We start from the raw sequence: 16,241 nt of genomic DNA, 5'->3' as shown, positions 1-16,241 counted from the left end.
AATTGAATATGAAGATAGTTAGATGTGAAACTCCAACAGTGAAAATCTACCATCTGTGTCCCTAAAACCATTCAGGCTATTCTTCCTTCCCCCTATCCCTAATTAGTCACTTCCATTTTGGTCCAGATTTCATCCCGGGTCTTCAAGGCACGGGTCCTATCAGAAATCACCCCTAGCCACTCCAGATTTGTTTTCCAGGCACCTGGCTGAAATTGGGAAGCCGAGAACAGCTTCGCTTTGGGGAGTGGCTTACTCTCCACAAGCACTGTGGGCCCCCAGCAGCACTCTGAGTGAATGGTTAATGGCAAGCCATAAGCTGTGGTAATTCAGCAAGGCAGCGGATCCTGTCTTTCATCCTTATGTGGCCTTGCTTTCCTGTGCATTCCCTCACAGTCAGAGCATGCCTCCCTTGGAAACGGCTCTATCCGGAGCAGTCAGATGTTCTGTAACAGGCAGAAGAGGGGTGATGCAGGGTTCTCCTTGCCTCTGCTACCCCTGTCCTTTCATCTTGCTCCAGATTTGCATCACAGATGGTAGATTTTCATTCTGGTTTTGAGACAAAAGGGTGTACCAGAGGCTGTTTGTATTTCCACTGAATCTCTCTACAACCCTCCGCTGCTTTCTCTGTCTGTCTCTCGCTCTCTTTAAAACCTGCCCGACCTCTCCTCTGTGGAGATAGTCTAAATCAGTGCTCCTCCCACCTCTCTCTTACCTGCGCGCTCTGATCTTTGTCCTGACAGCTAACCAACCTGCTTTATTAACCTTAGCTAGTTCCTAACCCTAACATTTCTCCAGCAAAACTGTCTAACCTTTTAACTAGAATTCAAGTCTAACTAGAATCTGATAGCCTAACAATATAACACTTCTCTTCCCTTAACCCCTTTGGAAATAATTCAAATAGAGGTTAATTGTAACCAGTGATATGTATTACTTTTTACCTTCTATCCTGAAAATGGTGCACCGAAGTGCAAAGAAAGGAGGATGAGCATGGCTGAAAAATAAGGAGAATAAATAAATATATGATGAAGGCACAGGATTGGCAAACAGATGTCCTGCATTCTTCTCTTGCCTTTGGTTCAAAAGCTTCCCTTTGTGACCTTGGCCAGTCACTTCATCCTCTGTGCCTCATTTTCCCCCGTTGTAAAGGGGAGGTATGGATGCTTCTCAAACTCGTGGTGGGAGGGAATGTGAAGCTGGTATTGATCAAGCTGTGTAAAATCCTTGGACAGACAGTTCTACCCAGTGGCAGAGTATTACTGTTACCAAGAAGCTGTTGTGCTTCTGTACAGTAGGAAGAGTTTGGAGTGGGGATTTGCCAAGTCTGCCCTGTTTTCAGGATTGAGGGTAAAAACATTTCTTGAATGAGTTGTGCAGCAAATCTGAATGCCCCTGGGGAAAAGGACCCTGTGTGTTTTCAAAAGAAGGTGGTTTCCAAGCTCTTGTGTACACAAGAGTATGGTAGGAAATCAGAGAGAGGGCCAGTGAAGTCAGTAAACAAAAGGGCTGTGGCATTGCTTGCCAGCCGTGATGTCATTCCCTCTTATACATGAGATGTCAGGTGCATAGCAGAAAGGTCCTGCTACTAGTGGAGGCAGCTGGAGGGGGTTTGATTGAAGGGAGTCCTGGGTGTAAGGGGTGACCAACCACAGCATGGCTCTTCCTCCTCTTCCCAATGCAAGAAATCCTGACATTTAATATACTCCTGCTACAGTTTATTAGGGTGGCTTCCAGAGCTGTTAAACAAGGCAATCCCCTTTGTATGTTTCCCAGGTACAAAGGCAGCAGCATGGCCTTATATCACACCTGTAGCTCTTTCCTAGCACATGGCTGCATCCAGGAATGCACTGATGAGCCCGTTACTCTCAATAGATCTAGGGACCACAGGCCCAAGGGTGTTACATGAAGGACCATGACCCATGTGCATCACTAATATAAGTGTTGCATTGGGAGCCAGGAACTTTTGAGTTCTAGTCTCAGCTGTGTTTTGTGACTTGTGGAAAGACCCTGGGTCTCCATTTCCCTGTCTTGGGGTTAACTATGACCACATTCCCCATAAGGCCAGGAGGATGAAAGCAAGTTTGTCCAGTGCTATCCACGGGGTCCATCTTAATACTAACTTTTATTTGTATTCCCCTTCCCTTGTGATCAATGGAGGGAACCATTAATTTGGCCCGCATCCTCCTTTCCAAGCTGAGTGTCATAAGGGAGCAGCCCGCAATGTTGCTGAGGTAGACTAAAGCATGCTGCCTAGAGTCCTTTGCCCCAACCCCCTCCAGTCGGTCTGTGTCGTTAAAGATGAAACCACGTTGCATAGGAGTTCTGCCAGGAAAGGTCTCCTCGAGCTGGGTCCTTTTTCCCACTGGCATTCAAAGCGTTTTTGGTTTTTTCACTCCTTTCAACTTCTTTCCTTTGCTTCCCTTGCAGAAGGTACTCCAATCCGAGGTAAGAGACGCTCCCCCGCCCCCAACCAGCTCCACTCACTTAGTCACTCTCACCACCCCCTTGCTAAACAACTTCTTTCTCAACCGGTTCCAGTTTCACATGATCTCTGCTCAACCCAAAGTCTCATTGTTGTTTGTTGTGGTTTCTACTGCTGCCTCCCCTTTGCGTATTTGTTTCTGTTGGTGTCTGTCTTTATTTTAAATACTGTTTCAATGTCTCTTTTTGTTTGCTGGGTGGACTGGGTGAAGCCTTTTGTTCTATAAGAAGGCTCAGGCATGGCTGTCTGAAATTTATGGTGGAGGTTTAAGAGGTAATCTCTCCAGAGCCGTGAAGGACTGATGTGTATGTCTGGCACTGAGCACCATCAGAGCATGGTAGCCACTTAGGGGCCTTATCAGGATTGGTGCTGAGTGCCCTGAAGCCCCTGATGTCCAGCAGTGGAGGGTGCCCAGCGCCTTGCTGGAGGAGGTTCTCAGCATGCTCAGTCCCAACACCCTGACAAGCCTTCTTTCTTTCTCTAATCTCAGGTGCTTATAGGTAAGTAACTTTCACACCCAGCCTATGTCATTGGGACTTTCATCTGAAGAGAGTGAGACCCTCTGCAACCATTACAAATGAATGCGTTTGGATGCAAGACTCGCATTGGCCCCTTTGAATACTCCAGACATATCTTCTAGGCCCTCTAGAAAGACACTAAATACACACTGACCTGTCACTGGCAAAATTGCCTTCCGGGCGAATGAAGGGGTCCTGATATCCCTGTTGTGTTTTCCCCATCTTTAGCAGTGTCCTTCTGTTCCCATCCCTGAGTTTGGTTTAAACTCTCCCTGGCAGTGCCCTTTCAGACAGACACCACTACTGTGAGCTAAATAAAACTTGGGTGGGGATTAAGGGAGCTGACCCACCTAAACAAAAGCTTCACCTCACCTGACTTGGCTGCCTCCTGGCTGCAGCTCTCAACTGATGAAGAGAGCTGTGGCTTCAGAACTCTAAAAGCTCTGCTCCGCTTAGGGTGACCAGATAGCGAGAATCAGGATGGGGGTGGGGAGTAGTACATTCCTTCATAAGACAGCCATAAATATCTAGACTGTCCCTATATAAATGGAACATCTGGTTGCTCTAGTTTAGCTGAAGTCTCATTGGGAAGGTACTGATCTGCCTAAGTGCAGGGGCCATTTGGTTTTTGAGGCAGTCAGCTGGATTTAAATGTCCAGGCATTCTTTTTTTCAGAACTTGGCTTTGCTTTTTGTTTTTTAAAACTCTACCCAGTGTAAATCCCAAGTCTGCATTTGGGATCTGCCATACACAGGAGTCGCACACTCACTCCCTCATCCTCTCTTATGCAGACTAATTCCTGTCCCTCCCACTTTCACACACAACACCTTTGTCCCCGGTACTGCAATGAATCTGAATCTACCATCAGCCGCAGTACTGTTTCCATTCTTATCACTTTGGGCGTGTCAGTACTTGTCTACCAAGCTGTAATTTTTCATCCAGTCAAGGGATGTTCAAGGTTCTGATCTCCACCAGTGTTATGTGCATATATAGATATATATTTAATATGTCAGGTTATTTTATGGGATATATATACTTTAATTGCTGTCTAGAATAAAAAACAGAGGTGATTTCCATCTGTGGAGTTATATGCCACATATAAGTGCAGGTCTCTTTAGAACTTGTTGTTGACAGGGGTGTTTAGTCTGGACTTCAGTATATTTTCATCAACTGAAATAGTGGATGAGTATTGTTTCTTTGGCCTGGCCAGGGATACTGGCTATTGAAGTGGGATAGAAACTCTTATGAAATCTAGAAATTCCAGTTTGTTTCTCACACTGTTTTCCCTTTAGCACATGCGCTGGTGGGTAATGCACTTTGCAAACGTGGTCTCAGCTCCTGAAAATCTAGTGTTTATGCACACAACAAAGCTAACAGTGCCAGGATGACTCGGGCTCTGTAACCCACTCCTAATTCCCTTTCGCCTCAAAGGTTGAGAGTTCAGATCCTGCCTAGATCAGTTGCAAAGGGAATTCCTTACCACCAGTGGGTGTTCATTGTCAGGCGAGTTTCTGGTGTTACTTCCTAGAGGAAAATGTCCATATGGCAGAAGCCCCTAGAGCTGGGATTTTTCCTGGAGCACAGAAGACAAGACTCCAGTGCTAAGCTGTCCTGTCACCAGTAGAAGTGAATCCCCAGGCCAGGGCTGATGCAGACAGCATGGGAGGCAGCTTGTACTGTTTCTTCCCATGTTGAAGATCAGGATCACGAAGATTATGCTGGGCAATTGGTCCAGCAATGGCAATGACTATTCTGATCCAGGTTTGGTACCAGCTTGGGAGCAAAGAGCCCTGCACTCCCTGCCACTGTTTGGATCTGCGCTGGCACTGGGGAAAAAATGGCATGGAGTGGGATTGCTGCCAGGCTTCCCGTTGGGAAAAGAAGAAAAATGAGTAATTTCTTTGCTGCCATCTTCTTCTCTCCTGACAGGTGGCCTGCAGATTGAGAGCAGTGAAGAGACTGATCAGGGGAAGTATGAATGTGTGGCCAGCAACAGCGCCGGGGTGCGCTACTCAGCACCCGCTAACCTTTACGTGAGAGGTAGGGAGCGCCTCGGCTCAGAACGCTGCCAAATGCGTGGGCTGCCTCTGCCCCGCTGCTTGATCTGTTTCCTTCACTCCATGAGGGAGAGGTGTAGGGGAGAGGATCCAAGTGTGGGGGCCTGAGGGGATGGCAGTGGAGTCCCTTCTCGTTGCTGACTGGATCCCTCTGGAGAGGTTACCCGAGTCAAAGAAAGGGGCAGCTGGTGTGGGATCCCACCCTCAAATCTAGAAAGAGCTCTTCGTTTTTTCTGCTGCAGACTGAGCGCTGCCCCAGAGACTGTTGGCCCTCAAGGTGTCATTACAGCGGCGCCCAAAATGTGCAGTGTCTGCCCTGGCGCTCTCGCAGCATCAGTACAGAGGCTGGACCTCCCATCGTGAGGCCAGGTCTGATCCCCTGCCTGCCCCAGAAGCTGACCCAATAACATTAAGGCTCTTGAGTCAATGTGGAGTCCCATATGGCAGAGGGGAGCACACAGGTTGTGCTGCAGAAAGGCTGTGGCTGTTTGTGGGGTGAGCTCCCTCAGGTGAGCCCTCCCACCCCTGGCGGGGCTGACAGCCACTCTGGTCCCCAGAGCAAGGTGGAGAGGGGCCTAGCTTCATGCCCCAGGAAGAGGCGGGGCCTCGGGCAATCAGCCTTTAGCACCTCCTAGACCAAGGCACATGTGTGCACACCCCAGCCCTCAGAACCTGTGTGGTGTTCTGGAGGCAATTCAGATGGGCTCAGGGCACCGGCTGCCACGACAGAAGTAGCTGGGAGCTCCGGGTCTCTTTGAATCACCAGGCTCCAGGGCACTTGCCTTCTTGGCCCCATCCCCATCAGCAGGCTGCCCACCCCCGAGTCTCACCAAAATGGAGAATCAGGTGGGGGACAGTTAGGACCCCGGAGCAGCAGGCTAACTTTGCCTGAGGGCCGGGGACATGTGACTGCTCTTGCAGCAGAAGGGGGATCTGTTCCCGCCCAGTCCCTCGGAGGGGGTTGCGTTCCACCACTCTGCTCCACACCAGGTCAGGTATGGCACTACTCAACAGGAGACCAAATCAGCACCCGACTGCAGATCCTCCCTTATGCTCCAGCTGGCTTTTCCTTCCCCAACTCCTTGGCCACAGGATCTGCCTAGACCTGATTCCCTCTGGCCGGGGTACACAAGCGTGGTGAAAAGCCCGTTCCACCAGCACCCTCCTGGAATAGCCATTTGGAGGTCCCCTTACTCACACAGCTTGAGGACCAGATGTCACAGGGCTATATTGGGTGTCAAATGAATTCCTCCTATGCTTTTTAGCATTTTCCGGATCAGTGACCCTACCTGCATTTTGTCGTTCACCTGGTTTAAGCTCTTGGACTGACGATGTTTTCCTTCAGACTAATATTTTTCCACAGCAAAACCCTCTAATACTGAGAGAGCAAGGGCCTGCCCCATCACTGTAAAACTGCCATTAAAAGAATGTTGCATCCCAGCCAATCGCTGCCATGTCCATCCCATTTGACCAAGGAGACATGCTCCCCTCACCCGCATTGATGCTGCAGTGAGATGTGGACCCATGTTCTTGTGTGCACGCCTCTCTCTGTGCCTCATGCTCACTGAACCACAAGGAGAGATGGCTTTTCATTATTTAAGAGCTATGTTTTTCAAGAGCCTTTTGTGGCCAGCTGGAAAATCGCTTCTGAAATGGGCCTTGTCATCTGGGCTCTGAAAATCCACTGGTGGGAACATAAATCCAGGCCCAGGCAGCCTGCAAGTGCTAAATGAATTGCAAGCAGCTTTTAGCTGCAATGGGCTTGTAAAAGAATGTATTGGGTTGTTTTTGTGGTGGTTTTTTAAATCTCCCTGACCTTTCTGGTCAGAAGACAATTAGCCAACAGCACTGGTTGCCCAACGCTGCTTGTCTCACCCCCTGGATAGCCCTCTATACCAAAACTTAGGCTCTGTGTGCATTTGAAGCCTCTGTCATAGAGGAAGCCAGTGTTGGCCTCTGGCTGAGAAGATGCAGAGAATACCGTGGAGGCTAGCTCATGCTGTGTTTGGGGTGGTTTTCATGCAAATTCCTTGTTTCTTGTGTTAATTTTGCTGAAATTCTAAATGCAGCCGTTTGGGGAAGCGGGTGGGCGGGGGACGTTCACACACATTTTTTTCTTCCGTTTTTGTTTTTTAAAGAGTCTTGAACATGCTTGTGTTTCCAATTGACTTGTTTCTTCCATAACATGCTTGTCTCTATAGAATACCTGGGATAGGAGTTGTAAGTTTTAACATTGCAAGAAAATGTCTTTTTCTTTTCTTCTTCTTTTTATTTATTTGTTTGTTTTAAGTAAAGTCTTATTTTGGAGTTAGCATGAGCAAAGCTGGGGGTGGGGGTTGGGGGGAGGTGGTGATGAAGGGTAGTGGGGAGCCAAGGTTTTCAATGAGGGGGGGTTGTCTTGGCTCCAGGACCAGTCTGCCTGGAATAATGTCTATCCCCTCTCCTTCTGTAAAACTTCAGATGAACTTTTGAAGGTGAGAACTCCCTGCTGGGGCCACGCCCCTCTGTTGGGTGCTAATTCCAGAATTTGGATTGTTCCCAACCTGACCTCCACAGAGCTTTGGATGCTCTTAAACACAAGCACGGGAGGGAGAGGAGGAAAGAAAGGAGAAAATAAGAAGGGTCGTTACTATCTTCTTTCTTTTTTTTTTTTCTGGTTTTTTTTTTTTTTGGTTAAAAGAGAAAAAAAAATCAATTTGCAGCTGACAGCCTTGAGAAGGCCTTTTTTTACTCTCTCTGTGTTTCCCCTATTTTTCTCTTCTCCTCATGTCATTGTGTTCCGCATCAAACCCCCTTAACATCCCTCAGAGCTACGAGAAGGTTGGTGTGGTTTTTTTCTTTTTTACTTTCTTTACCCACATTTTTACATTCGTAAGAGAAAAAAATAACGAAATAAAATAAATAAATAAAAAGAGAAAAAGCAAGAAATCTTTAAGATGAGCGAGACCCGCCCGTTCCCGGGTCTCGCAGAGATGAGTTGAGTTGCATTGTGGGCCTCTCTATGCATCCTTTGGTAATGTTGCTGAGTTCTTGCACTTTTTTGTCGTCATGGTTACCTTGCCGTTTGGACATTGGGCCTGATGCATGATAGGAGAATGTAACACTCTTCTTTGCATGCCACTCTTTTAAATTAATTATTACTATTATTTTTCCTATATATATTAAATATATATATATATATATAATTTATTTTTTTAATTCTTATTCATTTAAAGTGGATTTATTCTTTTATTATATATTTTTTTCCTTTTTGGGTTTTTTGCTTTCTCTTGTTTTCCTCATTTGGTTTGGATTGGTTATGCTGTGTTGTAGTTTATTCCAAACGCATTGTGAGAAGCCAGTGTTCCTGCCCCCAATGGTAACTGGACCCCCACCCTCAGTCCCTCTGAAGAAGAAAGGAGTCACACAGCTCTAACACCTGTCCGTGGAAGTGCTGCTATTCAGGACAAGCCTTGATTGAGGGAGTGGGAAGAGACTGGGGCTTGGAAATCCTGAGTGTTTTGAACAAGGGAATGGACCATTACTCAAGTTCACCAGCAAACCCTGTAATCATACCTGGGATTTGTGACACATGATGTGTCCTGTCCCCAAATTAAGCCCTGCTTCCTGCTCCAAGGAGCTTGCCATCACATACATGGAGCAGCCAGTCAGCTTGCATCCCAGGATGGGGTGAGAAGAGGAGCTCTCATCCGTGCTCAGCTCAGTTGTCCCCAGCCTCCTGCCCCCTTTGCTTGCATGTACAGTCTCCAATTATCAGGCACTGGAAGTCTGCTTGGAAGTGAGGGGACATGTAAAAATCACAGCTACACCTCTCTGTATAACACTCTCTCTCTCTCGCCTCCATGAACAACCCCCAAACCCTGGCTTGTTGAACCGGCTGCTGCCTGGGCTCAGATACACATCAGCAAAGCCAGCTCCAGAAATGAAAGACCTTCCTTTCCAAAGGGATGTGGGTACAGATGAAAGTGCAGTGGTGGGACACTCGGCAAAAACTGGTTAAATGCTTTTGGCAGCCTGAAGCTTTGTTGTAAATGACAAGAAATCTGGCAGGCTGAAGCCTCCAAAATATCATTTTTGTCGGGGATTCTCTCCTGCACCCCCCTTTAAGTACTACTCACTCACCCACTGTCACTTATTCTCTCTCACAAGCTCACACACCCTGAGATAGTGACTCCCCGGGCAGGAACAAGTCAGTTGGGCTAATCAACTTTTGTTTTTCTCTTTTGACAATGGGCTGCCTTTCTGTCCCCTCTGTGTAGCTTTGATCCCCTGCTAACCAGGTCTTATTATTCAGTTCATGACCAGAGAAGTGGCTTTCCCAGCGTACAAGTATTAAAGCTGTGTGATTTTTGAGAAATCCAGTGCAGTATTGACACAGTACCTCTGTCTCTCTCTCTTTCTCTTTCTCTCTTTCTTTCTCACTGTCTGCCTTTCTCTTTCTCTTAAGATGCTGAGATTTCAGTGCTTGGACCCTCAGTGCTGGTATTTCCCCTTCCCCCCCAGATCTCCCCCTCTCCCGTGGTTGTAAGGTAAAAGGGGACCGCTCAGAAATGCTGCGTTATTGACTTCTGAAGCAGCCAGCAGTGGCTCTTCTGACTTCAGCCACCTCCAGCGAGACAAAAACCCCTCCATAAAAGCATCCATTTAAAAACAGCAGAGGGAAGGGCCTGAAACATGGTTTTCCCAAGACCAGTGGTCTCTTTAAAATTGCCACTGATCACAGGACTTTCCTTTGGGAATAGGAGTTTGAGTTTAAACATTCAGGACCAATAAAAAGGGACTTATGCACTTTTAAAAAATAAATAAGGGTTTGATCTTCATAAAACCTTTCTAATGTGTCTGACTGACCCTGCCAAGGGTAGAATTGCCTCTCAGATCTTCAATGCTGTGGATTCCTCAGGTGCATGGCGGTCTGAGAAGCTCCTAGGGTTAAATCCAGTTTTTTTAAAAGTTCCAATAACAAATATAAAAATTAAACGAGACGCATTCGTCATGGTGTGGAATGGCACACAGCAAGTCAGGCAGGATTGGATGCTGTATTAAATGAGTTGCTATTGCACAAATGGACTCTATAGATGTGGGGCAGGTGGGTCTTTTGCTGTGCTGCACAAGCGATCAGGTGAGGTGAACCCAGGAAGAGGCTGGAGGAGTTGAAAAGAGGTGTCTTAGCTGGGCTCATTTGGCTAAAGCACAATTCCCTACTGCTGGGAACTCCTTTAGGGACCTAGAGAAGCAGTGGTCCAGAAGGGCCTGATTTCACTGAAGAATATTTGGATATTCTGTGGTTTAGGGCCAGGTATCAGATGCCTAACTCTTATTGGTTTTGATACCCTGAATTCCTTTGTAAATCTGACCCTTAGGGTAGGTTGACATGGCAAGGAGACATCCACAGATGGCCCATGCCAGATGATTTGGGCTCAGGCTCAAATAAGGTTGGCTTAATTGCAGTATGGTTGTTCGGGCTCGAGGCTGCAACCTGAGTTCTGGGACACTCCCACCTTGCAGGCATGGGCCAGCCATGGATGTCTAATTGCAGTATAATCATACAAAAGGCGGCATATTTTTGGAGACACTTAAACCCCACCAATGCATGGAAGTCTAAGGGCTTGGTCCAAAGCCCTGCATAGAGTGAAATGGGGATGTTAACCGTTTTCTAGTTAGTTGGGGGGCCCATTGCTCTGGAGCATCTCCAAAGGCAGGACGGTTCAGAAGGATTTGGACAAGCTCAGGAAAGTTGGGATCAGATCTCTCTAACATTCACATCATGGAATTATAGCAAAAGGGCCCTAACTTTGCCCAGCAAAGATTCAACATTAGCTTTTCACCAGGAACCTAGATAGTACTTTAAAATACATCCAGTCTCTTCTCAAAAATGGAGTCTAGCTGCCCCAGAGCATAGTCATCTATCTTGAGTTGAGCAGTCTACTGCATCGGTCGAGGAGCATTGCACACCAGGACTTGAAGTCTCTCCAGGCCCTCTCCCATATTAAGGGTGAGGAAACCTGCACGGTGCACCTCAGAGCTCTGTGGGCTGTGCTTCAGCAAAATCCAAGCAGGCAGAGTTGCAGCTGTTAGACTTCCATGCCTTGGTGGGGTTTAAGCGTCTCCAGAAAATACACATGGGATGCGGCACTGAGTGTTTCAGAAATGTAACAATGGCATTGCTGTAGGTGTCACCCCCATTCCTCTCTTTGCAACCCCAGCAGGGATAAAATAATTCAGTATGTGTTTCAGTGGCTGCACAATACACTGTCTGTCCTGGGCATAGGTATAGCAAATCATTCCTGCAATAGCTCTTGCCCATTATGCATCTGTGCCTTCTCCATTATAGCCTTGCCTTTGCCATCCAGTTCTTGCTGGGAATGTTCCAAATATTCTTCAGGGTTCTTGGAAAGATGTGACTTGATTTGGGGTCATGGGTGAAAGCAAGCCGTAGCGAATAGCGAATAGAAGAATAAATTTAAAATCAATTTAAATATCGCAGTGGAGGTTGGAGAAGCTTTTCTGGAGCTGAGAGGGGCTGCCTAGTGTTTCAGTGAACTCCGCAAGTGTAACTTAACAAATGTGTTAAAAAGATGTATAATTCCAAAGATAAACTCACACCAAGATCCTCAGTTATTTAGGGCCATGACTCGGATTGAAATCCATGGGAAAGCACCTTAAATACATTTGAAGAGCAGAGCCCCAATCCCCTGCCCTAGTGAGCTGGGCAAATTTGGAAAGTAACAGAGATAGCTGTGTTAGTCTATATACTATCAAAACAAAAAAGCAGTCCAGGAGCACTTTAAAGACTAACAAAATAACTTATTAGGTGGTGAGCTTTTGTGGGATAGACCCTTGGGTCACTCAAGGCTGTTAATCCAAAGCAGTCCGTTGCTCCAGATGAGCTTCAAGAAGCACATAGGAAGATATCCTGTGGCCATAAATTGGTGCATTTCCCATTGATAGCAGAGGCTAAAGAGGAGGAATTGCAGGAGCACTCTAGAATTCTGAGAAGAGCTGGGGGGGGAGCATCATTCTGTTGCAAGATGCTCATGTCTTCTAAAAGCCTGAGGGTGGGAGGTAAAGGGAGCCTTCATACCAATCCAGAACGGTGCTAATATATTTCAAAATGCAGCAAAGGTTGCGGGATATAATGCCATTCTTGTTCCCTGCCAACTCATTCTAGATCCCCCGAAAGTGCATTTTCCAGAATACTGTCAACACATGCTGGAATTCAGGTGGGAAAGGGGAGGGAAGACCCTAGGGCATTTTAGAGTGTGAGTGCTACCCAAAAGTGTCGTCATAGTACCTTTAAAGAAAGTTGCTCCAAGCAAGGGGGGACTCCCTGTACAAATTTGGGATGTCCTTAGCTCTGAAATGCAAAAGTTTAAATATATGTGTACACAAAGTAAGCAAACAGACAACTTTGCTGTGTTTCTGCAGAAGGATTTCTCACCCGGAAAAGCAACTGGAATCAAAAATATGAGTCTTTATAAAGGGCACTTTGCAGGAACACTGTGCTGTACCGATCTTGAAATCTGCCTGCCTGTGTCTCTTACACCTTTTGCATCGCTGTTCTCTTTGTTTTAGGGGAAAAATTAGATTACACCTTGTCAAATTTTTTTTTTTAAAAAAGCCTGTATCTAATATTCCAGCAGCTACAATGGAGCTGCTTGGAAATCAATTGGGTTTAGATTATTTTGTATTTGCTCATGCAATAAATAGATAAATAAATAAATAAATAAAATTAAAAGGCCAGAAATGTTCAGCCAGCCTGTCATTCAGCTGATGTGTTTACATGGCAAAATAATCACAGTGAGTGGGAAGGTATTGACTGCAAAATTTCCTTCAGACCAAATTCAGACCTTGGTCTGATTTTTATCTTTATTGGATTAATGAAATTAGGAAAGCTGGGCAGGAGGAGGAAAACTTCTTGTCCTCTGGAGAAACGGAGGTGGGAAATGTGAATAGCATCTTGCCCCAGTGGAGTGAGCTGCAATTGGCAAGGGAGAAGGGAATGAGAAGGAAGAAGGCGAGGCGGCTGTCTGGAGAGCAGAGGGGGCAGAGAGAAGGCTACCTTTTGGGAGGGGAGGACAGGTGTAATCTAAACTTCACTAATAACGTAGAGGCTGCACATTATTTTGGCACCCTTCCCCCGATCCCCCTCCTCATTTTGGAGTAAGACGGAATGACTCCTGTCTCACCAAAATGGCCGATAATGTCCGCCTTCTCACCTCATTCAGAGCAGCAGCTTGCTGAGTGTCAAAACGTTAACACCATTTGGTTTTGTTTGGTGCTTTCAACCAGTCACTTCACTTTTAGTCCTTCAGTCTTAGTTTCTCTTTCTTTTGTTTATTTTCCTTATTTTTTTAAGTTGATTTAATGTGAATCGGGGTTTGAAGTGACGGGTTCTTGTCTAGCATCCCCTCCCTTTCCCCCATCCCGCTATCTTTTTTTCCTGAGCTAATCCGGATGGGGGTTAGAAAGCGGAGTCAGTGGGTCTCGTCGGCATGCACTGATTGATCAGTCCTCAGATTTCTCTCACCCGCTGCGTCCTGGGAATGCCTTTTAAGGACGATTTTGGTGTTGCAAACCCCAAACCTGGATCTTCCAGTGTCTCTTCCAAGCAGGTCTGTAAATCTGCCCCTTAGAACATGGGTGTCCCTCGTCATGTGGATCTTCTGGCTACCTATCTGACTGGGGAGAAAAAAAAAACATAGCGATGTTAATTAACATCATCTTGTTGGTCCTGACTAATTGAAAATGCCACTCGCAGAACACAACCTGTGTTAACGTCTCTGCATTAGGAGGAAGCAGCAGTAAAACTAATGGACTTTACTTGGCCCCTTGGAAGATAAAAGACATGACCCTCCTTTAATCTGTTCCGTCGCTAATGAATTTGATGTTAAATTGAGTTTACCTCAGGGCACAGCTGTTTGCGTGTGTCGACAAGACACTTGGCCAGTTCCAGCCAACCTAACTGGGTCTAAGTGTCACGTTGCATGGAGTGAGCTTCTCTTAAGAACATGTGTTGAAGTAATTGACTAGAACCACAAATCCCTAGAGCTGAGTTCTTAAAACCATGTCTGTGGGTGATGAGCAGAATCCCTACGTAAAAAAGTGCTTCCAAGAGTCTGAGAGCCACTGAAATTGTATGGGTGTGACTGACTGTGCAACAGATCTGGTCCTCCTGCTCCGACCGAACCCATGTCTAGAAAATAGCGGAGGAGATGACTTCCCATGCAGAAGTTCCAAAAGTCTCAAATCGCACCCATTTCTGCATAAAACTGGTACGCGTTTGAGGATCCAGACTGAAGGGAGAAATGTGAGGCACAGGGGTGGTGGTTGTTTGCTGTTTCGTTATTTGTATCACCAAGGAGCTCCAGTTGTGGGTCAGGACCAAGGGTCCCTCTTATCTGTGCAGCTGCCTAATAAGCCCTGTGCAGAGGCCTAGGGCTGACGCACTCGGAGCTGCCGTGGCTGGGGGAGAGGCATGCTCCTCCAGCAGCAGCAGCAGGGCTGGGTTCAGAAAGGGGCTTTAGGGACTGCATCTTTGGGCCCTGGGACAAAGGGGACTCCTTAGCCCGGGGCCCTGGGCTACAGCCTGTAAAGCCCGTGTTCTGGGCCAGCCCTTCCTGACGGGTGCGGGGAGGTGGCTCCATAAGCTGCCATTCCTCCCCTGTTGGCTGGAGCCATGTCCCCAGGAATGCTGGGAACCTCTGATCCTGCAGGTCCCATTGGTTGGGAACCACAGCCAATGGGAGCTGTTGGGGGAGCAGCGCCTGCAGGTGAGTGTGGAGTGGCATGGGAGCCACCTGGTGTCCGTCCCCCCCCCCCAACCAAACTGGAGCTGCCCCAGGTAAGTGCCCTACACCCCAATCCCCTGCCCAGCCCCAAGCCCTCTCCGCCACCCTCAATCCCTCCTAGATTCCACACCCCGAGCCCTCTCCTGCACCCTAACTTCTGCCCAGACCCTGCAACCCCATCCCAGCCACCTACCCTGAGCCCCTTCCTGCACCCCAAACACCTCATCCCAGCCCCGCCGCAGAGCCCTCATCCCCCAAACCATGAGCCCCCCCCCACACACTCCAAACCCATTAGGACCCCCGCCCACGGATCATTCAGGGGAAGAATGGATTTTGTTGGGTGCACCAATAGGGAGGTGGTGCTTTGTACATGATCTCCATATTGGTGCATAAAAACTGGAGGGAACTCTGGTCGTGACCCTGTTGTATTAGCTGTTGTACAAACATGGAACAAAGAAGCATCTGATGAAGCGGGTCTTTGCCCACAAAAGCTTATGCTCCAAAATATCTGTTAGTCTATAAGGTGCCACAAGACTTCTTGTTCTTGGAGCAAAGAAGCTGTCCCTGCTCTGAAGAACTTAGCATTGAAGGACAGCAGTTATAAATCCCAACCTAGCAGTTTCCATTGTTCGCATCTCCCCAAGCCCCAAATTCTCTTTTCTGTCCTGATGCTGTACATGGGGATAGGCTGCCCAAGAAACCAGGAGAGCCTCCCAGCTCTGTGCCATAGTGAGAGTTCAGCTTCACAGCTGTGAGAGGGAGGTGAAGGCGGAGTCCAGTAGCTGTAGCCAAATAGGTTCTCCTCTGTCTTTCACAGCTGGAACAGTTGTAAGATGGAGATGGGGTGTGCCTGTGTCAAAGCTGCATTCATCTTTGTTTTTGGAGCTCCTTCCAGTTGTTGGGAGCAGGAAAAGGAGAGATGATATGCAGTCCCCTCCACAAGTGTGAGCCTAGAGATTCAGAGTAGTGAGATGTGGTGACTGCAGAGTTAGCAGATACCCAACCCTCAAAACCCATGCGAAAGGCAGACGGTCTGTCCCCATCAGTATGCTTTGGGCTTCAGGGTCCTCCAGATGGACCTCACCGCCTGCTGGTTCAGTTCCAGATCCCTGTCTCCTCTCCTTTCTGGTGAATTTTAGTCTGGGGAAGTCAAGGGATGCACTTAACCCCTCTCTCCGACTGAACCCTCGTCTAAAGTAGGTCTGCCTGGCTCTAGTTTCAGACAGGACTCAGGCCTGGGGAGTTAGTTATTTTGCCATAGCTGCCCTTTAACGCAGCTGGAGGTGACACCTGGACTGTGTTGTGACTTGTGTTGCCAGTGGAATTCCACAGGATACTGGGGCTGCACGGAGTGAGGTTTAATCCCACTCTCTCTGCCCCCAGACAGATCACGTGCAAC

General features: G+C 47.5%; 1 protein-coding gene across 7 annotated transcripts in view; it reads left to right on the top strand.

Annotated features, from left to right (window-relative positions):
- PTPRS (protein tyrosine phosphatase receptor type S) overlaps positions 1-16,241 on the top strand; it is a 267,499-nt gene that overhangs the window by 173,394 nt on the left and 77,864 nt on the right. For all 7 annotated transcript variants that reach the window (XM_074978298.1, XM_074978303.1, XM_074978302.1 and 4 more), the window contains one exon: positions 4,927-5,037. In XM_074978298.1, coding sequence (XP_074834399.1) covers positions 4,927-5,037 — 111 coding nt within the window. The remainder of the gene's footprint in view (positions 1-4,926; positions 5,038-16,241) is intronic.

This window comes from Carettochelys insculpta, chromosome 27 (genome assembly GCF_033958435.1).
Source record: "Carettochelys insculpta isolate YL-2023 chromosome 27, ASM3395843v1, whole genome shotgun sequence".
NCBI classification, from domain to species: Eukaryota; Metazoa; Chordata; order Testudines; family Carettochelyidae; genus Carettochelys; species Carettochelys insculpta.
Note: the sequence above shows the minus strand (reverse complement) of the source record. Positions and strands in the feature narration are given on the sequence as shown.